At 47.0% G+C, this 23,984-nt stretch overlaps 3 protein-coding genes across 8 annotated transcripts; 1 reads left to right on the forward strand and 2 right to left on the reverse strand.

Annotated features, from left to right (window-relative positions):
- Positions 1 to 448: 448 nt before the first annotated feature.
- RPL27 (ribosomal protein L27) lies at positions 449 to 3,594 on the reverse strand. The gene is made up of 5 exons (XM_045781713.2): positions 3,493 to 3,594; positions 3,172 to 3,254; positions 2,040 to 2,209; positions 647 to 757; positions 449 to 539 (listed from the first exon to the last, which is right to left on the reverse strand). The coding sequence occupies exons 2-5, from the start codon at positions 3,250 to 3,252 to the stop codon at positions 491 to 493; spliced, it is 411 nt and encodes a 136-aa protein (XP_045637669.1). The 5' UTR covers positions 3,253 to 3,254; positions 3,493 to 3,594; the 3' UTR covers positions 449 to 490.
- Positions 3,595 to 7,715: 4,121 nt separating this feature from the next.
- On the reverse strand, positions 7,716 to 15,841 carry RUNDC1 (RUN domain containing 1). The gene is made up of 5 exons (XM_045781584.2): positions 15,308 to 15,841; positions 12,835 to 12,993; positions 11,644 to 11,842; positions 10,350 to 10,469; positions 7,716 to 9,972 (listed from the first exon to the last, which is right to left on the reverse strand). Exons 1-5 carry the CDS (start codon positions 15,803 to 15,805, stop codon positions 9,107 to 9,109), a joined length of 1,842 nt encoding a protein of 613 aa, XP_045637540.2. The 5' UTR covers positions 15,806 to 15,841; the 3' UTR covers positions 7,716 to 9,106.
- Positions 15,842 to 15,844: 3 nt separating this feature from the next.
- Positions 15,845 to 20,906, forward strand: PTGES3L (prostaglandin E synthase 3 like). Of its 6 annotated transcripts, XM_087854351.1 has the most exons (8): positions 16,345 to 16,438; positions 16,701 to 16,814; positions 16,921 to 16,987; positions 17,093 to 17,191; positions 18,854 to 18,943; positions 19,730 to 19,783; positions 20,288 to 20,315; positions 20,706 to 20,906. In XM_087854351.1, exons 1-8 carry the CDS (start codon positions 16,419 to 16,421, stop codon positions 20,711 to 20,713), a joined length of 480 nt encoding a protein of 159 aa, XP_087710477.1. In that variant the 5' UTR covers positions 16,345 to 16,418; the 3' UTR covers positions 20,714 to 20,906. The 6 variants fall into 6 exon arrangements, with proteins under 6 accessions (XP_045637547.1, XP_045637545.1, XP_045637546.1 ...); XM_045781591.2 differs by lacking the exons at positions 16,345 to 16,438; positions 20,706 to 20,906 and adding an exon at positions 15,845 to 16,093 and having other exon boundaries at positions 20,288 to 20,467; XM_045781589.2 differs by lacking the exons at positions 16,345 to 16,438; positions 20,706 to 20,906 and adding an exon at positions 16,100 to 16,339 and having other exon boundaries at positions 16,654 to 16,814; positions 20,288 to 20,467.
- Positions 20,907 to 23,984: the final 3,078 nt, after the last annotated feature.

Genomic DNA, 23,984 nt, shown 5'->3' on the forward strand with positions numbered 1-23,984 from the left:
TAACCGCTGTGCCACCCAGGCGCCCCAACTTTCCAGATATTCTGATCTACTAAATCTCGAAGTGGGACTACGGCACTTTGTGGTTGGTTTGAGATCCTCAGACTGGTGGCTCTCTATCCAAAGTAGCCAGTGCCCACTAAGTGGGGCCTGTGGGTGTCTGCAACGGGGGGGGGGGGGGGGGGGACAGGGGGAGTAGAGCGGCCCAGGTTCTGCTCTGCACCTGTCAGGAGTACTCCTTTTTGGGGAAACAGTTCAGTAGCTCACACCTTGCCCACCGAGGGTGTCCAAATGATGAAAAGGATGACCAGGTTGAGGACAGAAGTTGTCCAAGTCTCACAAAGGCATTACTTTCTGTATCTTCCCGCAGCCTCTCACCCACCACCCAATGTCTCATCATAGGAAGTTCTTCCTTCCCAGTCTAAGAATACATGCCGCAGGCAGACAGGGATTTTTTTGTTTTTGGTATTTTTAATGACTGAAAACAAAACATCTAAAACCGCAGCTTCTGGAAGAACCACTTGTTCTTGCCGGTCTTATACCTAGAAGGGGGAAAAAAGGACACCATTGAGAAAAACAGTGAAACCAAATTCCCCTCATGGAAGATAGGGCCACCATATTCCAATATCCACCACCAAAATCCATTTACCTCTCCTCGAACTTGACCTTGGCCTCTCGTCGGGCCTTGCGTTTAAGAGCAGGGTCTCTGAAGACATCCTTGTTGACGACAGTTTTATCCAAGGGGATATCCACAGAGTACCTGGGGATAATGGTGGGGAGGTTAAGGGCAGCCCACACGCTTCCAGGGCCCTTCACGCAGCCCAAGGACTCCTGGGACACTGGGGTGTCAGGGTCTGTCTCCATAGGAGCAATCCATAGGAGCTGTGCCAAAGACCCGAGAATATTCTTCAGAAATTCCCAATTTAAAAGGACTCCTTTACATGGACTCAAACCATTGAAATACTTCACATTTCACTCTCAACTTTCCACAGTGACCATTTTTCTAGCTAAGGCCTGTCATTTTGTTAGAGCTCCTTCACTGTGATCATGGCAGCTGGCCAGCTTTCTATCTGGAGTCATTTTATTTAGTGCTGTTCGAGTTGTGCCCGGGCAGGGGCAGCCTCACTGCTGACAGTACAAAAGCTGGACGGCTAGCTGCCGAGGTCTCACTGCTTCCCAGCACCTAAGTAACAGCTCTGCCCTTTTCAGACAGCTTACGAGTAAACACGCAGCCCCTGGCAGCACACTGTAAGGCACACACTGCTGGGTTCTGCCATTCATTATTCAGGACCCTCAACCATTGTACTTCCGTATAACCTACGCACCAAGACAGTGTGTATGCCGCACGATACTGCGGAAGGCCAGGGACTGAAGGGCTTGGCAGCCCAGTGGAAATAGTTGGTGGAGGGAGGCTTGCTGCCTTTACCTACCAACCATTTTGGGAAGCCTTCAATAAGTATCCTGGAAAGTGGAAGAGTGGCAGAGAGGCAGGCCAGATCCAGTGCCCGTGTTTACTCTGAATGTAAACAAATGAAACGATCTTTACCCAACACTTAAAAAGAATTTTCAGGTGAGGAGACAGATAAAGGGCAAGCTTGGAAGAGATTTTCCATCCTGCTTGGCCAAGTCAGGGAAGTCATCACAGAAAATGGTACAACACAGCTCCACACTGGACTAAAGAAGCAACACTGGAAACCACCACCACTTCGTAAGTGACACATGAAAATGATGTCTCTTCCCCACACTAGAATGGTTGCAAGGTTGTCTCCTTATTCAGCAGGGCAGAGAGGGGCAAAAAGAAAGTCCCGTCATTCCCATCCCTGCTTTGAAGATTTTATTTGAGAGAAAGAGAGAGAGAGGGAGGGAGGGAGAGAGGGAGCAAGCGAGCACAGAGAGAGTGAGAAAGAGCAGACTCCCTGCTGAGCAGGGAGCCCTTTGAGGACTCGATCTCAGGACCCTGGGATCATGACCTGAGCCGAAGGCAGACTCTTAACCAACTGAACCACCGAGGCACCCCTCATTCACATTTTTGAAATGCTCACCTTGTGGGCATGAGATGATTGTAGTTATAAACTTTCACAAAAGACTTGATCTTTGACCTCTTGGCGATTTTCTTCTTGCCCATGGCGGCTGTCACTTTGCGGGGATAGCGGTCAATTCCAGCCACCAGAGCATGGCTGTAGGGACGGTCTGAAGTGCCATCATCAATGTTCTGAACAAGCAAAAATCACATGTCACTGACTGAGGGCCTACTTAGGCCCTGTGCTAGATGTGGGGCATGTATAAAAGAAACACCCCGGCTCCCAGGTCTGAGACCCACGACGGGAAAAACCACACAAAGCGGTCTTGAGCACTGTGCTCCGCGGCACAAAGAGTAATAGGTAAGGGTCGTATTCATTCCCACAAGAACCCGGGAAGGCTCCTGGGAGGTAAGAGATTTAAAAGGAACAATATTAACACTGACGGAGTTGCTTGCTTTGTATCAAGCACTGGTGCTAAGGACTTTGCATCTCTTAACTTCCCCTACGGTTGCACTGTTGGTGGGGGATCGAGGCAGGACTCCAAAACTGGCAGTCTGGCTCCAAAAACCAGTCTCAGATTAGGGGGGAAAGGGAACAAAGGCTGCCAGAAGCAGGTGTGTGTGTGGCCAGAGCTTAGGGAGCTCTCACCAGGGGCTACAAAATGTAGGCAGAAGGCCAACAGTGAGGGGTAGAATATGCTAAGTGATCATTTGGACTAGAAACAATTTCTCCTCTTTTTACAGACTTCCAGCCGCAGCACTTAACATTTTTATCTCAGTTGAATTACTTAGGGTCTCTACACGTTAGCAATAGAAAGGAACCCCCTAGGTGACTTCAAGGACTGGACATGGCAACACCAGCAAGGCGATGCCAGACACCAAGCGAGCGCTCGATACACGTTGGCCACTATTATTTTTAAAAATCTCCTTGACAGAGGACGCCTTGTGTGTTAGGCGCCCAGCTCCACTCACATTTGCTTCTCCCTTTTTGCACCCTCCTCTCTCAAAAGCCCTCACGCATTCACCCCCACCCGCAATGCTCAGGGACGAATACCCCGCCAAGCTAGCTCCTGAATTCCAAGCTTGCAGGTCCTCCGAAACCGGCCCAACTCCCGGGAAGCAAGCGCGCCGCAGAGGCTCGAGAGGCTCGTTACCTTCACGATGACCGCTTTGCGTCCGGAGTAGCGTCCGGCCAGGACCAGCACCACCTTCCCGGGTTTCATGAACTTGCCCATCTCTGCAGAGGAAGGAGAAGGGGCCCATCAGAAACGCGCAAGCCGAGGCTGGGGCCCGGAAACTGACGCTGCGCTCTCTGCCATCTCGGCCCAGGCCGCCCGCGGGCCCTGCTCGTAGCACAAGACCGCCACGAAGCCGCCAGACACCGAGCAGGGGAAAGCGCCCGGCGCCGCCCGGCAACTCCACCCCAGGCCGCGGATGGCGGCGGATTGGAACATGCTACCCAAACCTCTACTCACCGACACCAGCACTCGAGCCTACAGCAGAAAGGAAGAAAGGACACTTCCGCTAACCTTTCACCCCGGGGTGCGTTGATCTCACTTCCGGCCACGCCCCTCAAGCCTGCCCCGCCTCTCGAAATCCGTTGTGGGCGGAAGAAGCTTTAGCGGGGAGAGCGGACCCTGGGCGCTCATTTATTCAAATCAAACTTTATTAGTAGCTTCGGCAGTGGGCAAGAGCAAAGGAGTCCCTTATTTCGCGGAGTTTGGGAGAACAAGGAACGCTCGAAAGAGCGCAGATTTTTGACTCCGCTGCTCTGCCGTACTCTTGGTTGTAGTTCCTTCCTCGGGCGCTAGGAGGGGACACAGTTTTAAATTGATATTTACGCCTTGCAAGAGTCCGCAAAAGAGGACTTCCGTTAGTGTGCACTCTTAGACGTAAGGAGGGAGAGACGAAGATCAATCAGGCAAGGGTGCCTATTCCCAATATTTGGAGTCTAGTGATGCCACAGAAATTACCGGCTAGTGCTAGGCTTTTTAGGTAAGTCCACAGCCTATTTAATTCTCACAACTCTGCATCTTGGGTATCTTCCTCCCATTTAGACATGGGGAAATTGAGATAAAAGAGGATAAGTTACCAATCCGAGGTTGACCCTGAGCAGTAGCATAGATGAGATTCAAATCTAGATTTGAACCCAGGTCTAGTTGGTTCTCCAAACTGAATTATTTTCCATCACTTACTGGAAGAGTGATTATATTATATTATATTATATTATATTATATTATATTATATATTATATTATATTAATTATATTATATTGTATTATATTATTATTTTTTAAAGTAGACTCCATGCCCAAGGTGGGGCTTGAACACAGGACCTTGAGATCAAGAGTCACCATCCCTGGAAGTGTTTTTTGATGGTTCTTTAGTTGTCTTCTGAGTTCAAGAAAAAGGGAAACCATCTTACAGTTTTTGCTTATCTGAACATTGAAGCATCTACAGGATTGGTCTTAGGCAAGATGTGGGAACAATCATGGTTTCATCAATTCACTTTTTTTTTTTTTTTAAGATTTTATTTATTTGACAGAGACAGCCAGCGAGAGAGGGAACACAAGCAGGGGGAGTGGAAGAGGGAAAAGCAGGCTCCTAGTGGAGGAGCCTGATGTGGGGCTTGATCCCAGAACGCTGGGATCACGCCCTGAGCCGAAGGCAGACGCTTAACGACTGCGCCACCCAGGCGCCCCTTATCAGTTCACTTCTTAAGGCTCTCCAGGGACCAGTTTTCCCTGCAGCCCTCACAACCCTATTCCAGTAGTTTATCACAGTAATTATGTACTTACATTTCTATATTCCATTAAAATCTTTTGTTTTAATTTGGCATATGACATTTTAGAGTTGGAAGAGACCTCGGAGATCATCTACTCTGGCCTCTGAGAGGACAATTCTAGAGCAGCAAAGTCACAGAGATGGTGACAAAGAGTAATTTCTCATTCCCAACCCAGTGCTCTTCCCACTACGCCACACCAACCTGCCCATTTCCATCTTCATAGTCTGCTCCCAGCCTCCTCCTTATCTGCTGCTGCCTCTTTTGCTGTGTCTCTCTTGGAAAATAGAAACCAGATCCTGAAATCTCGTAATTGCCTTGGACTCTTCTCACACTCTCCAAATCAAATTAGTACTAAATTTTCTGAATTTTTCGTTGTCTTTTAAATCTTTTGTGTCTTTTTCCACCTGCCCCCTCACCGATCCAGCCCCAGATCTTTTTCTTCTCCTCCTCAAACTTTTATGTGGGTCAGAATTGCTTGCTATGTTTATGAGAGATGGATTTCCAACCTGGGAGATAACAATTCCAGCCTGGAGTGGAGCCCTATGATCTATAGAGCTTATTTTGGGAAGCTTCCCTCAACACAACTCTTCAATCCGCCATTTATGTGCTTGAAATTCCTCATGGGCTCTCTACACCAAAGTCTGAACGCACCTCTCCTTTCCTGCAGCCTAATTTCCTCACTTCTCCGCACCCTCTACTCGGGTGGTTCCATGTGTCTTTATTCTCCTCCACTGTAGCCAGGCAAAAATCCTATCCAAATCCACTCCAGAGTTCTCCTGGACAGAATCAATCTGTGCTCCCACAGCAATCCAATCCATAGTCATCTTTATTATAGAACATATTTGGTTTGGGGGCGCCTGGGTGGCTGAGTCAGTTGGGCGTCCGGTCATAATGTTGGGGTCGTGAGATCGAACCCTGCATCACCGCGGAGTCTGCTTGGGTTTCTTTCTCCCTCTCCCTCTGCCCCTCCCCCCATGCTTGAGCACTCACTCTTTCTCAGATAAATAAATAAAAAAAAATTTAAAAAGTACATATTTGGTTTGGATCAGTGGTTCTCGAAGTGTGGTCCCCAGACCAGCTGCATCAGCATAAGCATAACCTGGAAACTTGTTAGGATTGCAAATTTTTGGGCCTCACCCCAGAGCTACTGAATAAAAAATCTCTGGGATGGGACCCAGCAATTTTTAACAAGCTACACAAAATCTCCAGTTGGTTTGGTATCTCCTTAGACTGTGTCTTCCTTGAGGGCAGGGGATATGTTTTGTTTTATTTATCTCTTTTCTCAGTATCTAGCCTGGCCCAGGCAACTGGCAGGCATTCAAGAATGAATGAATGCAGAACACCTTAGGAAACTTTTTTTTTTTTTTTTAAGATTTTAAGTAATCTCTGCACCCAATGTGGGGCTTGAATTTATAACCCTGAGATCAAGAATCACATGGTCTACCAACTGAGCCAGCCAGGTGCCCCCATCTTAGAAATCTTTAAGAAAGCTTTGCAGATCATACTTTTCTAACAGTGGAGGCTGCCCTGTATGGATACACATCCATGGCTCTTTTTCATTCTGTTCTTGCGTATGCTTAGACCTAGGCTGTTTCCTTCTCTCCTGCCTTGTCCTGTGTGCCTCACCCCAAGCCAAGGACAGAACTCTGACTTAATAATGTGGATATCAATGACTACCAGCTATGACTATGGGATGCTGGCGGGATTGTCTGCGTTTCTACACATTGTCTTTATGTTTCGTGAAGAACTTGGTAGAGCAGTGGTGTCTGCCCATCTCTTTGTGGCCTAGTCCCTTGGCAGCAGCAATTTCTGGTGGGTATGTGGGAAATACCTTCTCTTCCCCAAAGTGATGGTGGAGTGAGGTGGTGGATAAAGGAGAGAGAGGAGCAAAAGATCTGGAAGCAGCATGATACAGTGAGATAACATGATAGGATTGGATCTGGATTCAGGCAACTTGAGTTCAAAATCTCAGCTCTTCCATCACAGAAACCTGAACAAAATGTTTTTTGTTTTTTGGGTTTTTTTCGTTTTGTTTTTGGACAAAATGTTTGACTTCAAGATACTCAGCTATAAAATCGGGAAGATATTGTCCTGCCTTACAAGTAGTGAGAATTAAATTAGGATGACTTATGGGGAGCCTGGGTGGCTCATTCACTTAAGCATCCGACTCTTGGTTTCGGCTCAGGTCATGATCTCAGGTCTTGAGATCAAGCCCCATGTAGGGCTCCCCATTTGGGGATGAGGCTGGCGACGGGGGGAGTCTGCTTCTGGCCCTCTGCCCCTTCCCCTAACTCGTGCTCTCTCAAATTTTTTTTAAAAAATTAGGATGACTTAAAAATGCTTCCTGTGATCCTAACACAAAACCTTGTTACAAATTAGTCTTTGTGAGGATTAGAAAAAGGTAATCCTGGGGTGATCCAGGGCTGTGTGGTGTAGCTTTACCAGTTACCATCCACCCTACATGCTATCTAGACAAATGGATTTAAAAGTGCCCGCTCCAGGGGCGCCTGGGTCATGCAGTCGGTTGGGTGTCTGACTCTTGGTTTCGGCTTGGGTCGTGATCTCAGAGCCCCGTCAGGCTCTGTGCTCAGTGTGGAGTCTGCTGGAGCCACTCTTTCCCTCTCCCTCTGCCTCTCCCCCGTGTGCTCTCCCTCCTTAAAAAAAAAAGTGCCAGCTCTCAAAGTGGTACGTATGGGGAGGTGTGCTGTGGGAATGGGGCCATAGGCCGGGGTGAGATGGGGGGATGATGTCCGGGGGAAAGAAAACACCACCAAAGCCAAGCTGACCCAGGGTGGGGGGCCAAGAAGAGGCAGAAAGGCCAAGAGCCAGACATTGCTCAAGGAAATACTGATCTGGATCAGATGGGCTCATAATGCACGGACAGACTTATAAACCAAAGCCAAGAGTCTCTAAGGTCTTTGTAGAGAAGCTACATAAAATACTATGATTTTATTAGCAATCACAGATTTATCATTTTCCACATTTTACACTTATCCTGTTTCACACGGAAGGACTAATTCTAATGAATTGTCAATAATACATCTTAAATAATATGTTGCTGAAAAAAATTAAGTTAAAATGCACTACATACTAGTGCAGACACAAAGTGCAGCTGGCGATTTAATACATGAAACAATGCTGAATCGGCGGTATTGAGATCCCATTTGGCTTTCCAGAAAGTGATACACTTTGCCCATCTTTGGTCAGTCTGGAAGCAGTATGCAAGCTGAATGATAAATATGAACTCAAAAGGCTAAAATACTGAAAACCGAATAGGATCACTCTAGAGTCGGTTTTACAAGGAAATGCTCAGTCCCTTTTCTGTCAATGGTGATCTGCTCTAGTCCCTGCTGTGTGATCAGACACCCTCCATCATCCAGCCTCCAGCACAGGTGGAATCCCAACCCTGGGAGGAGTTGCTGCTGATCGCTAAAGCGTATTCCCATTCGCACTTGGCTTGGGTGGCAAGGGTTCTCTCGGGGAGTATACCTCTGGCGGATTGACTTCCAAAAAGATCGTGTCAGTGCCTTGCTGGGAGGTGTGCACAGGAAGGGTTATTTGCCAGAGGACATGGTACCAGACAATGGTTGCCATTCCCCGTAAATAACCAGCTCTAAATCCAAAAGACCACTGTCTGAGCCGTGAGGAGAGGGCCACCTTGTCAGGAACAGATTTCAGGTGCTTACCCACAAAAAAGGGCCCACGTTGAAATCAACTTTCGGTGAACTCCCTCAGAAATGCTGTGCTCACATATCCCCATTCCTAGTTTGAGAGGCAACTGGGGAACATACACGGCCTCTCCTGACCTGGGGGTCAGGAAGGAAGGGGTGTCAGTATTCATAAAGGAATTTAAATTCTGGCCTGGCGACTCGTGAACCTTTGGGAAGTGAAGGAACATGGCTCCCAGCTTGACGGACAGGAGCCTCACGTTGAAGGTCTTCCGGGACCAACAACTCCCTCATGTCACGCAACACCCTAAAAAGAATGGTCAGAGCAACCTGGATTTGGGAAAAAGCAGATGTGGCACGATGAGGCGGTCCATTCACTGTGTGCCCTGGCTGATTTCTTTTACACAGGCTCAAATATCCGTGCCCACGGGTTATACACCGGGGCAGAACCTCTGAACGGGAGGGTCCCCAGCATCTCTGAGATGCTACGCTGGTAGGGAAAACAGACTGTGCAGTCACTTGGCTAGGGAGACCGTCTTTAACCCCTCCTCCTCCTCTCGCTTTCTGTCCTAGAAGACTAACCATCTACCCCTACTCGACAGAAGAAGGTGCTGGTGTAGGGCCCAGGCAACTCTGGTCAAAAGGCATCTTTGATGTTCTTGAGCTGGCGCACGGCCAGGTCCACGGGAAGGCTGAACTTGAGGCTGCTGAGGCGACTGAGCAGGGTGAGGGCGCTCTCAAAGCCGGTGTGCGCCATGTAGCTCCAGGGCTGGTAGTGGGGCTCGATGAGTGACCCCGACTTACAGATCAGGTTCACCCAGGACACAAGACGCTGCTCGTTCAGTGCCATGCACACCAAGGCCTTCAACTCGGAGTCCGCGCTGCGTTTAAAAGGGTCGTGCTCCGTCAGCACCACGTGGATGGCCGTCAGAAGGCTCTGCTTGGGGGTCACCACGGTGCCTCCCGTGACCGGCAGGGCGAAGGACTGGGAGAGCTTCCGGGCGGGGGATTCCACATAAGCACGGCCGTTCTTAGCATGGTAGTACTTTACAAAGAGCTCCCACGGGTGCATGGCCTCGGGGGCCGAGGAGAAGGCTGGCAGCAAACAAGCGATGGGGGCCATGACCAGGCTCATCCCTGGCGAGGAGGCGTAGAGGCCATGCGCCAGCAGGTCCCTGACGGCCACCGTCAGCTCCTTCCGCACAGCCGTGGTCAGCTCGTCCTTGCCTCCCAGGGAGAGGTCCTGGAGGTTGGCAGAGGTGATGACGTGGTCGTGCGGCTGCTGCCTCAAGGCTAGCTGTTTCACTCTGTCTACTGAGATCTCCAGCCTCTTCAGCAGGGGGGAGTAGTCCCTGTCAGCCTGGCCCCTCTGCCACAGGGTTTGTGGGATCTGGCCTGTGGCGCAACCGAACTGGCTAACGGCAAAGATCTGGAGCACTGCCAGCGCACGCCGCATGAGGTGCAGCCCCGTCTCCTGAACCTTCTTCACGTCTTCTGCCTTCGCTGTTTAGAAAATGCAATGGCTCATCAGTTAGGGCCACGATGGCACAGAGTCACGAGCTGAGGTCTAGTCTTGCTTCTGAGCTACAGTATGGGTCCCACGTGAAGCCACGAGCCACCTAGGGGGTTGCTGGACTGCACTGTCGTGGGCTCATAATAGCTATATTGAGATATAAATCACATACCATACAAATCACCCATTTAAGTGTATAAGTCAGTGACTTTTAGTACATTTACGAGTTCTGCACCCATCATCCCAAAAAGAAACCTTGTACTGTTAGCATTTCCCATTCCCATTCTCCCCAACCCCGTAAGCCCTAGGCAACCACTAATCTACTTCTTCTCTCTCTAGACTGGCCTGTTCTGGAAGCTGTACTTACTCTTGCTGTTGCCGGGAGGCAGTCTGCCGCTGCCCGTGCTGGTGGGGCCACTGCCGGTCTTCCCAGTGGCCTTGCACTCGCAGTGCGCGCTGTCCGCCTGCAACGGGCTTCCCACTTCATCTGCAGCCAGCAGTTACAAAGAGGAGGAAAGAGAGTATTTCCTAGCGCCTAACACATGATAAGACTTTTACAAATATCTTATTTGTGTGGAACAGTGACTGGCTCAATACATATTTGCTGCATGAGGGAAGCATGAATCATCCTTCACGGGTGAGGACGATGGCGCTAAAGAAGTCAGGAACTTGCCCAAGGACCCGAGGCCAGGAAGTGGCAGAACTGGGATCTGAACTAGATGGCTCTAAAATCCATGTTTTTGGGGCGACTGGGTGGCTCTGTCGGTGAAGCGTCTGCCTTCGGCTCAGGTCATGATACTGGGATCCTGGGATCGGACCCCGCATCGGCTCCCTGCTCCACAGGGGGCCTGCTTCTCCCTCTCTCTCTGCCTGCTACACCCCCTGCTTATGTTCTCTCCCTGTCGAATAAATAAATAAAATCTTAAAAAAAAAAAAATCCACGTTTTTGGGGCGCCTGCCTGGCTCGGTCGGCAGAGCATGTGACTCTTGATCTTGGAGTTGTGAGTTCGAGCCCCACATTGGGCGTAGAGATTACTTAAAAATAAAATCTTTAGGGGCGCCTGGGTGGCACAGCAGTTAAGCGTCTGCCTTCGGCTCAGGGCGTGATCCCGGCGTTGTGGGATCGAGCCCCACATCAGGCTCCTCTGCTATGAGCCTGCTTCTTCCTCTCCCACTCCCCCTGCTTGTGTTCCCTCTCTCGCTGGCTGACTCTGTCTCTGTCAAATAAATAAATAAATAATCTTTAAAAAAAATAATAAAATAAAATAAAATCTTTAAAAACATAAAATAAAATCCCTGTTCTTTCCATTCTACCATGCTGGCTACTTTACTGAGTGATCAAACTTCCTACACAGTATATCAAGAAACCTAAAAGTACCAGTACTCGGATCACATATAATAATAATAATTTTTTAAAGATTTTATTTATTTGAGAGCGAGAGAGGGAGAGAGCGTGTGCACACACAGAGGGAGAGGGAGGGGGAGAGGGAGAAGCAGACTCCCCGCTGAGCAGAGAGTTCGATGCGGGCACTTGATCCCAGGACCCTGGGATCATGACCTGAGCTGAAGGCAGACTCTTAACCGACTGAGCCACCCAGGTGCCCCTACATATAATTATTATGATCTCTGTCCACCCTTCTCTTCCCCTCCCCTCCCCTGACCTTGGATGAAGTTGATGAACATCTCGAGGTCTCGGATCTGAGTTTTCAACTGCTCAACCAACTGTTCTTTCACTCGGGCTGGGTTGACGATCTGAGCCACAGCGGCATCCACACGCTGCCGGAGCTCCTCGGTGGACAGTGAACTGATGTCCTCGTTCAGATTCATGTCCAGTTTCTTTATTAATTCATCTATGATCACCTATCAAGACCACAAGCAATGAGCACAGCCTTTGGCATTTTCAGGGAAAGGGTTAGGAAGGAGAATATTTGCTCGTAAGCTTCCTACCTTTTAAATCAGACAGACAGAACGCCCAGACTTGTGAGAGAAAACGATGTAACTGCTGAGCAAGGTGAGAGCACAGAGCTACTTCTCCTAAGTGACAAGGGCCCTTGGGTCCTCTCGGACAGAAATGGCTCCTGTCAACGGCAGATTTTCTACCAGGCCAGGCAACTTTCAGAAGAACAACAGTGTGAATAATCCAAAGTGGCTGATGAGCCAAGAAGCCTCAGAGTTAGCTTCCCCCAAGGCCTCCAAGACAATAGACACTGACTTCCTTTAGTGTCTAGTCCTCCTCCTCCCTTCTTGCCCTACTCTAGCAACTAAACAAAAATCTCTACTAAACATCCAAGTGTGTTACAGTCAAAATACCCGAGTGACAAGATCTGGAACAGTCTGAAACCCAGATAATGTAACTACAGCCCAGCCAGAGAAACAGCCACATCACAGTGAGGGACAAACGTGTTTGTTGGGGAGACGGTAGCTGTATTTGTGCCAGCAGGTCTACCTGTCTACCCGGGCACTGCTTAAATAAATACGGCATTAAAGCCAGTCTGGATTCCTGGAATATTTATCAGCTGGTGGTGGGGAAAAAAGCTAATTTACATTGTAGGATGTGCCGAAGTAGAACTGTTTTAATGAGCAAATGAAAAATTACTATTATTATTATATATTATAACTAATAACCACCAAAAAGAAAGAGCTCAATTATCATATTATAGAGCTCTGGAACTTGTGTTTCCATGTGTGAACAAAGACGTGTCCCATTTCTCTTTGATTTGGGCCAGCAAAGGGATTCTCAGTAAGGCCAAGGGCGAACAACCTAAGAAAGAACATCCTGTGAATGCCGGAAGGGACAAGGTAACCTTAGGTGGGGGGCGGAAAGGGGGGAGGCGCCTCTAGTATCTGCTTACCCGCTGTCTTTCCAAGACCACGGACTGCGGCAGGGAGTCGTAATTGCCCTCTTGATAAGCAAACGTTTCCAGGTCATCGAGCTGGGTTTTGAGCTGTAGTATAAGTTCCTTCTGCTTCTCCCTTTGGGTTTCCAGACGTTCCCGTTTTTCCTGTTCACTCTAAGACAAGAAAATACTTAGGTCTATTTCACAGGAAAAGGAAAAATCCAGGCACATTAAGAATCCTCTCAAGCTAATAATGACTAGTGAAACATAAAATGTTTCCAAATAATCCCAATGAAATACAGAATTCATAAGATAGGTTCAAAAATGAGAATAGAGATTTCATCCAGGGCAATTTATTAAACGTGTTTTCTTTAAGAAGCTGTTTGTCCCTTACTGGAAATAGAATAAGAATACAATAGAGCCTTTTGTTAAGATAGCTTCCCCCCCTCAAAGTCTAGTTAGGATTGAGACAACTTATCTTAGCCAAGACAGCCTCCCAGGAACTAAACATGCCATCCTCCACAGCCAATTACCACAGATCAACTCCTGAACACTTTCTGCAGCCAAATTTTGCAAGAGAATCTAGAGATAAGGGTGTAGAGAAAGGATTTATAACTCATAACCAGTTTCCTTAAGGTTCAAAACCCCTCCAATGCATTACAGACTTCTGCAAAATCAAAAGAATTAAAGCAGGTGCCTGGGGCAGTGAAAAAAAAATTCAAAAGCCAATAACAGGAGTGGGAAGGTAACCATGTAAAAAAAAAAAAAAAAAAAAAAGTCTGGTAAGTTTCCCCCACCAGGGATTCCTTTCTCCACTGTTGGCCATCAGGTCGTTTCTGCATTTAAATGATTAAAAACCCTTCAGGGTGGTAAAGTCTTGCCAATGTTTTCTCAAATACCAGTTCTTTCTTAACTTTCTTGAGTGTCAAAAACAAAACAAAACCAGCACCTCACGTGCAGGTGTAAGGCTGCATTTTAAACCAGCAGTCTATAGGATATTAAACGTAACCTTCAAATGGTACTTACCAAGCCCTCCAGAAGATATGAGAGAGAATAAATGATAAACAACAAATTAACTTTTTGTTCAACCTATTTTAAAAGCAAGCCTCTTGCTTTAGCTTTACTCAACATGAAAGCAAGCCTTTTCTCAGGATACTTTCTCTCCAAACCTTTCCGAGTGTTGTGGTTTCTTAGAAACCTACCGTAGGAGGGCCTAACTAGCCTTCGGGTTTCCTAGATCTCCCTAGACAAAGCTGACCATTTCTTGCTGTGTTGTGTACACACTTCTCCTCTAGCTCATGTCCCATTGGAATTCTTTCTTGAGGATTCTGTCCCCCAGTCAATGAACGCCTTTAGGGCAAAGGCCTTGACTTTGTACCCTCAATGCCTAGCACCAAGTCTGGCCCAGGGTAAGCTCTCATTACACATTTGCTGTAGGCTACGGAACTGAAACAGGTACAGAACAAGACATTCCAAATAATGAGCTCTGACTGGAGGAAGCTGTCTAGCCAGCCCAAGGAGAAAGAATGGGGAAAAGCTGTGGGTATGTGGAGAGAAGGGTGGAACAGTAAACACAGGACTGTACTGGAAACATTTCAGACTAAAATAAGCAAGTCAATATCTGCTACTGATAAGTCTTCTTGCTTAAAACCAATTCAAGTGGGAAGAAAGGCGTAAACGGATTGTAACTTGAAGAATGAAAAGGGGGAGAAGACAGCAAGTCTCTTCAGCTGTGCACTTCCAGAGATTCAAAGACTGCAAGGAAATGTTCTCTTGGCATGGCTCACAGACTCTTATTACTCACTGGAGGCTAACTGAATGGATCTTGTCACAGTTAGTAAAGGGACTTCATTTATAATATCTAGTTATTAGGCAGGATGGGCAAGGAGGTTTAAAATACCAGCATTAGGAAATGCATATAATCATGAGTTGTGTTTCTTTCAATTACTAACTGATCCTGCTGTTCACCAAAGCTCCCACCCATAGAAAAGTCTAAATATTAAAGACGTTCTCTAGATTCCAGGAAAGCAGGAACAGGCAGTAGATCTAAGTTTCCATGGATTCCAATTCACTTACACTTCATTAGCCAATGTTCTCAACCCCAGGTCGGGGTACTTATCAGCAAATGTCCTTGGGTCTTAGGTGCATTATGAGGCAACGGCGAAGGTGAGCGGGAGCAGCAATGCTCTGGTTGGTTGTGCTGTTTCCCTCTGAATGCTCTCTGCTCACCACTCTTCTGTCCCGCACGTCACCACACCTGCATCTCTTCCCACACCATAGATGGGCACCCCTCACCATCAGGTTCCCAGGCCTCTCTGTCCTCCTGCCCCCCAGGACTCGCACACCTGTCTTACCTCCTCTTCTCGGACGCGCGCAGTATTCACCCAGACCGGCCTGCTTCTCACCACTGCTACCTCCGTCCCCGTCGGCATCGTCACCCACCCAGTCCTATTCCCATGTCCCTCGGGGCCCGGCCCCAGCTGCTCACCTGGTTCTCGCCCCGCAATCGTGGCCGGTCCCCTGAGAGCCCATCGACATCGTCGCTGGCGGGGTCCTCAGGCCCCCCGTAACCCAGGACGTGCGGGCAGCCGCGGAACGCGAAGTCCTCGAGCTCGCGCAAGAGGCGCTGCTGCTCCGCGGGCGCCCCGCGCACCACCTGGCGCAGGCGGAACTGCACTTGCGCGAAGTGCGAGGACAGCGCGAGCAGCGCCGAGTCCAGCCGCCGCCGCTCGGCCCGCAGACGCCGCAGCGTCCGGCCGGGCGAGTCCGGAGGGGACCCCGGAGCCGCGCCGGGCTCCTCGGCCGCCGCCTCTTCCGAGAACGCGGCCGTCCCAGGCCCGGCCTCCGCCACTGCTCCCACCGGGGCCCAGCGCACCGTCTCGCACGGGGGCAGCGACTCCTCTTCCTCCTCCTCTTCGTCCTTCGCCTTTGGACCAACAGCTGCCACCACCGTTACCGGCTCCGCAGCAGTTTCGACAGCCGCCATCTTCCCGGAAACGCCGCCGCACGTCAGCCGCGCCCCCTCACTGCCATGGCAACGGCGCGCAGTCCGGGAAACCTGAAGGAGCGGGTGGGCGGGGCTCATACGCCAAACAGTCCTCCGTCACGGGGGCGGGCCTTCCCAGGGGCTTTAATTCGGGCCAGTAATTTTTTATTGAGCGCCTCTTGTGAATCAGACACTGAACGCACTAAGCGTTGGAGAAGCGGATGAATGAAGCCAGGGACAAGTCATTCGGTGTGCATCTAGTGTGGCCCTTGTCCCGGTTCCCCGCAGGTGGGTCGTCTATTCCTAACCTGTACATTTCTGGAGACGCTGAGATGTGAAGGGCTGCCGGGATTACGCTCTTCCAGAGTCTCTCCGGAGTGCAGATCCCTTGGCTGTAGGGCCACGTTCCCCCTTTCTCTAAAGCCTTCCCCAACCATATAAGGAGAGGCAGCTGCTGGGGGCGTCCCCAGGATCTAAAGATAGCCGGGCTCGCAGTCCCAACGCCACCGGGTAGCGGGGAGCCACCATGGCAAGGTGAGTGTTTCCGGTCGCCCTTTTCCTTGGAGATTTCTCGTCCCACGTTTTCTGGGCGCTCTGGGTCCTGCGAGGTCCTATGGAAACTCCAGATTCCAGGTCTCTGTAACTTTGGAGTGGTGGGGAATGTTCTCCATAACTCCCTCTCAACTCTCGCACTTTGAATTCTCCCCAGATTCACCCTGACCGCACACCCCCACTCCTATCACTCCGCTTTCACCCCCTTCTGTCTCATTTAGCTCCACTTTGACAGGGCTGTAGCATAAAACGTCCCTCAATTTTCCCTTCCTTCCACCTTTCCCAAATGCCCTCAGTCTTCCTTCTCCCACCCCGATGAAGCCCCACCGCAACTCCCCTGCAGGCAGCATGCCCGGACCCTGTGGTACGACAGGCCCAAGTACGTGTTCATGGAGTTCTGTGTTGAGGACAGCACCGATGTCCATGTGCTCATCGAAGACCATCGTATTGTGTTCAGGTAATGGCCTTCCTCTCTGAAGGTCCTGGTTTCCAGGAACCTTTCCCTTCTCTTAATGCCCACATGCTCAGCCTCCCGCATTTCCTCAGCTCCATTGTCTCCTCAGCTGCAAGAATGCCGATGGAGTGGAGTTGTACAATGAGATTGAATTCTATGCTAAGGTGAACTCCAAGGTAATTGTGGGGTGGGACAGTAAGGTCTGGGTGGAAAGGCTGTTTGGAAAATTGGAGATTCATTCTAAACCTCACATCCTAAGGATGAGGCTCTCTATCTGGCAGGACTCTCAGGATAAGCGCTCTGGTCGCTCCATTACTTGCTTTGTGAGGAAATGGAAGGAGAAGGTGGCCTGGCCCCGACTCACCAAAGAAGATATCAAGGTAGGTGTGTGGGGAATGGCCTGCTCTTTCTCCTGTGCTGTCTCTGCACCTGGGGACATAAGTCAGGAAATCACCCTTGGCTCCTTTCCCACCAACATTCAATCACTCACAAAGTCCTATTTGACTTCCTAAATATGCTTGAATCTGTTACTTCATCTTTTCCTAATTCAGGCCTCATCCATCACTGGGTGAGGTTTATTGCATATTTTCAGCCTCACTCTCAGGCCATCCTTCGCATGGCTTCCAGCATGGTCTGTCTAAAACACACATTTGACCCTGTTATTTTTCTACCTAAGAAGTGGCTTCTTCCCCGCTAAAAGTTGAAAATCAGCTATCTCCTGACTGGTCTGGCTCTCGAATTTGTTTTTGTAGTTTCACAGTATTTACAGATTATTTTGATTGGTTATTGACATTTAGTTTTGTTTAGTTGATGACCTATAAAAATGTGCAGATTTCACATAAAACTCGAGATTATCAACTTTTCTTCGGAAATGGAGACCCTGATCACACTGGTCTAAATCCCCAAATGCTAGGGACGCCTGACTGGCTTAGTTGGTAGAACTTTCGACTCTTGATCTCAGGGCTGTGAGTTCAAGAAGCCCCATGTACAGAGATTACTTAAAAAATAAAGAAAGCAATTCCCAAGTGCCTAGAGATGGAGCTGTAAACGGAGCATGTGGACCAGCACACTTTAATCCTTTTCATTAGTTCCCCAGCTCTTCTAGGGATTTGAGCTTGTCACTTCCCACCCTTTCGGTTGAAATCCAAGCACCATAGCAGGACATATAAACTCATGACCCGGCTACTCTTCCCTTCTTTAGCATTACACCCCATCAGTGTCTGCCTTAAACTTCACATTCCAGCCACAGCAAATGGCCTGCAGCTCTTTGACACACACCAGGCTATTTCTCACTAATTTACCTTTGCTCAAGCTGTGCCTTCTTCCTGGAAAGCCTCCATCATGGCTACCTGTGCTCACCCAACCCTTGCTCATCCTTTAAGTCTCTGCTACTCTGAAAAGCCTGGGTTCCTCTAGCTCCTTTCTGGGAGCTATAATATTCCCTGTGTAAGCCACCACTACACTTTCCACACTGTATTATAATGATTTATTTAGATTTCCTTTCCCTACTTGCTTTGTGATGGCTGGGACTACATATCAAACATTTTAATAATCCCAACGCCAAGCTCAGAGTCTGGCCCATAGTATGTGTTCAATAAACAGCTGTTAAATTCATGAGTGAATAACTTCTTTCCTGTCTAAGTGTAGGAGCTTGGAACACAGGCCTCCAAGGGTTTTCTCCCCACTCCAGGGAATGCAGCTTGTCTATCTTGCTTGGTTGACTCCCATGATACTTTATGACACAGTTATCTTTCCAGATATATTATCCCTCTAGTCAGTCAGCTTCTGGAGGGCCGAATTTCTATGCTTTTCTATCCCCTACAATGCCTGGCATTGTGCTTGGGGCTTAGTAGGTTCCTGGCAAATCTTTGTGGATGATAATAATGGCAGTCTGGAGAAGGATCCATCAAAGAGGTGCTTTTGAGAAGACTGCGCCCCCGTTGACCTTCTTTTCCCCACGCATGCCCCTGTGCACACGGCCACGCTCTTCCGCGCACTTCTGCGCTTCCTGCCCCGTGACGCTCTGCGCTTTCCTCTTGCAGCCAGTGTGGTTGTCTGTGGACTTTGATAACTGGAGGGACTGGGAAGGGGATGAAGAGGTGGAGCTGGCTCAGGTGGAACATTACGCAGAGGTAATGCCATTTTCTGCCCCTCCTGCTCATTCCCTGTGTCTCCCTGCACACGTTTCTCTGGAGGACTGTCATCAGGGCTAGACAGACACATATGAGCTCCCCTCATTGGTGCTCGTATTCTTTACGTGTTCTGTGCAATGTTTATTTAGTAGAAGGAGAGAAATGAGTACTAGTGAAACCGTGTACATGCCTTCCCTCACCAGTTGCAGAATTTTGAGAAAGTTTGGCAAAACCTTTCCCAACTCTTCTGTTAACTCTTGTTCTTTCTTTTATTTTCTGTGTGTGTGTTTCCTGAGTCACACAACTTCACGGGAAGCTCAAACTAGGCAGTATAAAAATTCACATCGTAAAGCAAATTACTAGTTCCCATTAGGTTGCACCCTGCCATGCATTATTTGGTTTTAGAATTTCAGCTACTATTTATTCAAGTTGCAAAAACACTTAACAGACCCTAACCTGGATTAGTAAGGAGGATGCTCTGTGTGTGTCGATTTCCTTTTAAAAAGGGGATCGGGGCTCCTGGCTGGCTCCGTCAGTGGAATGTGCATGAACTCTGATCTCAGGACTGTGAGTTTGAGCTTCACATCAGGTGTTACTTAAAAATAAAATCTTAAAAGAAATAAAAATAAAAATAAATGAAGGGGATCGATTTACTTTTCTTCAATTCGTTCCAGTGATGTGTTAGGGGCATTTTTCTGGCTGGGACCCTTCTGTGGTCCATCTGTATACAGCTTGCTCTCCCCTTGCCCTTCTTTTCTCTTGTAATTACTTTCTTCTTTCCACTAGCTTTTGAAGAAGGTCAACACCAAGAGACCTCCCCCTGGCATGGATGACCTTGATGTAAGTAAAGCCTGCCCTTAAACCCTTCGGTTTCCTTTTAGTCTGAAAAAATAAGATACTAGAAAGCTCTTGTCATGGTCCCTAGCACACAGTAGTGCTCAGTGCATGTCAGCCAAATTTGAATCTGACGTAGGAGGTCGAATGTTCTTCTCCAGGCTGTAGAAAACCCGAGCAAGACCCTCCTCCCTCCCATCTCCCCTTTACTTCTCTATCCTAGAGCAGACCTGGCCCCCTTAACTGTCTCTACAGCTGTAAGGAGCCGTGGCGTGAATTAAAATCCTGAAACCAAGTGATGCTTGACACACTGTTGTTTATTGAGCACCAGGGGTTGATTTTCTTTTCCAAAGTATAAATCCTTCCGTGTTACCCTACCAGGAAGTTGTGTGATTTAGAAAATTACAAAAGAAATCTTGGAGAGCGGGAAGGAGTGAGAAGAGTTTGTGAACACAAATGTTCATGCTTTGCAAATTCTACAGGTGCTTTTGTCTTTTGTTCTTTCCCTAGGATGATTCTGACAGTGCTGATGCAACAAGTAATTGACTTCTGTATGGCAGAGCTGGGGTGGAAGCTGGGGCATCTTCCAGTTGCTCTGAAAAGCTTGGGCCGGGGTCTTTGCCAGCTCTTCAGCTGTGGGATCTCTGGGATCTCTGAACCTTCCTAAAAGCTCTTTTTTTTTTTTTTAATTTATTTGAGAGAAAGAAAGCATGCATGTGAGCAGGGGGGAGGGGCAGAGGGAGGGAGAATCTCAAGCAGACTCCCCGCTGAGCATAGAGTCCAAGATGGGGCTCCATCCCAGGACCCTGAGATCATGACCTGAGCCGAAATCAAGAGTTTAGGTCACTTCACCGACTGAGCCACCCAGGCGCCCCTTTTTTGAAGCTCTTTTTCGGGGTCCTCTTCATGTTTTATTTGTTCTTCCCAGGCACCTGAGTATGGCTGCATCAGATGGCAGGATAGGAGAGGAGGAGACTGGTGGGGCTCCTTACTTTCTACCAATTGCCTGTAATCTTTGTGTTTGGGCCAGTCATCAGGGCTCTCTTGAGTATTTGAGCATGTGTATATATGTGGTAGAGCAAAAGCCAAAAAGCAGCAGATAGATTATAAATAAATCTGCAAGAACGCTTTTCTGTCTCTTTCCTTCTTGCACTTCTTCCACCTGGAGGCAATCCTTTTCTACCTCTATTGTTCCTCTCAAGGGGAGGGGTGGATGTCACAGATCCTGGTCCTCATTGTTGAGATTGGAAGCAGAAAGATGTTGGGAGCAGGCTTGTAACCAAACTGGGGATTTTCTCATGCCCAGGTCAGTGCTCCTATTTCTCAGACCACAACCAGCCTTTTGCTGTATCGCCACCCCTAGAGCTAGCCAGAAACCCGCCTCAGCTTTCTGCATACTCCAGAAATTTCTTTATACTTTCAAAGCTAATTGTTATGTTAGTTAATGCCTATGTCTCTTTACTCTTCTGTTCATCAGCTACCCCATTCATCCATAAACATTTTTTGAGTGCCTGATGTGTACTTAAACAAAATGCCATACCCAGACTTTGCCCTTGAACTCATAGTAAAGTACTGAGATTTCTTTAAAAAATTGAACTTGAAAGTTTATATTGGTAATATATAGACATAGTTTAACAAAATAGTTTAAAAGGGATTGATGAATGGATAAAGAAGGTCTGGTATATGTACACAGTGGAATATTACTCAGCCATCAAAAATGAAATCTTGCCATTTGCAACGATGTGGATGGAACTAAAGGGTATTATGCTGAGTGAAGTAACTCAATCAGAGAAAGACAATTATCATATAATCCCACTGATATGTGGAATTTAAGAAACAAGGCAGAAGATCATTGGGGAAGAGAGGAAAAAAATGAAACAAGATGAAACCAGAGAGGGAGACAAACCATAAGAGACTCTTAATCATAGGAAACAAACTGAGGGTTGCTGGAGGGGAGCGGGGGGGGGGGGATGGGGTAACTAGATGATGGACATTGGGGAGGGTATGTGTTGTAATGAGCACCTGGGTATTATATAAGACTGATGAATCACAGTCCTGTACCCCTGAAAGAGATAATACATTATATGTTAATTAAATTTAAATAAATTTTAAAAAGTTTATAAGAGACAAGAACATTATATACTGATAAAAGTTTCAAGAACAATAATGAACATATTCACACCTAATAACAGAGCTCCCAAATATAAAAAAAATAGTATGAAAGGGTATATAATATATTTATTAAATAATTTTTTAGAAGATTTTATTTGAAAGAGCGAGTGAACTCGCACGAGTGGAGGGAAGGGGCAGAGGGAGAGGGAGAGGCAGACTCGCTGCTGAGCAGGGAGCCTGACATGGGCTTCAATCCCAGGACCTCAAGATCATGACCCAAGCAGAAGGCCAACCGGCTGAACCACCCAGGTGTCCCAAAGGGCATAAAATTTAGAGTAAAATTTATACTCCCTCAATAAGGGTAACCACTGTTAACAGTTTCTCTGATAAATTTCTTTTTTTATTTAAACAAATTTTTAAAAGATTTTATTTATTGAGAGAGAGAGAAAGCACAAGCAGGAGCAGAGGGAGGCGCAGAGGGAGAGGGAGAAGCAGCCTCCCCACTGAGCAGGGAGACAGATATGGGGCTGGATCCCAGGACCCCCGGATAATGACCTGAACCGAAGGCAGACACTTAACTGACTGAGCCACTCAGGCGCCCCTCTCTGACAAATTTCTATGACTATATATGTATATATGCTGTACATGTTATACATTCCGTTAATACCTATAGCTTATATAATTATATTGTATTATATAGTTATCTGATATGTAAAACAATGTATAATAATATGAAACATCTATGGTTTTGTAGATTACTTATATATAATATATATTATAATTTAGTAGACATACAAGCCAATGCAGTGTGTGAACATAAGTGGAATCATACTATGTACTTCTTGAGCTCTGCTTTTTTTTACTTAATATATATTGGGGCTCTTTCCAAATTAGTATATACAGACCTAATCTTTTTCATGGCTACATGGTATTCAATTGAATATATTTTCCATAATTTAACTGATTCCTTATTGAGGGACATTTAGGTGGTTGTTGGTCCTTTTTAATTTTCAAACAATTCTGCAATGAACATTTAAAAATGTGTTATCTTTTAAAAAAATGAAATAAAATAAAAATGTGTTATCTTTACATATTTGGCAAGAATATCTGTAAGGTAGATTTCTAGAAGTGGAATTGCCAGGTCAAAGAGTAGATACATTGAAACATTTTAATAGATGTTGCCAAGTTGCTCTTAGATTGAAATTGGACAGCTTCCTGCTCCCACCAACAGAGTGCCCTAGTCTCCAAAACCTTTTAGATACTTGTGAAGGTAAAAAATTGTACCTGATTTAATTTACTTTTAATTATAAGATTGTTGAGTGTTTATTAGTGATTGGTAGTTCTTCTAAGGTGCTCTGTCTATATCTTCTGCCCATTGTGCTGTTGACATTCGTTCTTAAAAAAAAAAAAAACCTGATAATACAAAGCTGTATTTGTATCATGTTTTACAATTTACTAAGTCTTTATATATTATCTCATTAAAAATTTTTGAACCTCATATCAGTCTTATAATTGGGCCTTTTCTTCATAGGTGATTGAACAGGTTACAATAAGTGGCAGAGTTGGGACATGAACTTGTATAGCATATGTCCCTCCTCTTATCCACGATTCTGAAAACCAAAAAGTTCTGAAAACCCACTTAGAAAAAGAACTGACAGCAAAACTCGTTTGGCAGCAAAACCTAACCTAAAATGATGTGGAGCTATTTACAGTATTTGTTTATTCCATGTAGTGCATTTATTTCTCAGCATAAACGATGTGTTTGATGACATGATGTTGTCCAGGGTTCCGAGTGGAGCGTGTTACCTAGCAGATGGGGTATGCTCTGCATTACTGCCGAAAATTTGAAAAGTCCTACATTTTGAAACACCTGGAGTCTTCAAACTTCATTATTAGCTGAGTTAAGAGAGCAGAAAGTTAATTTTAACATCTAATCCGTTTAATGTTTTAAGATACTGATTACAGGTTGTAACTTGTGTTAGCCTTGCTTATCTACACTGTCCAATTAGGTAGCGTTAGTCACCTGCGGTTATTGAGTGCATGTGATAATACTGAGTACTGAGATGTGGCCAGTGCAAGCTGAGAGGTGCTTTAA

This window comes from Ursus americanus, chromosome 23 (genome assembly GCF_024610735.1).
Source record: "Ursus americanus isolate L20-20 chromosome 23, mUrsAme1.1.p, whole genome shotgun sequence".
NCBI classification, from domain to species: domain Eukaryota; kingdom Metazoa; phylum Chordata; class Mammalia; order Carnivora; family Ursidae; genus Ursus; species Ursus americanus.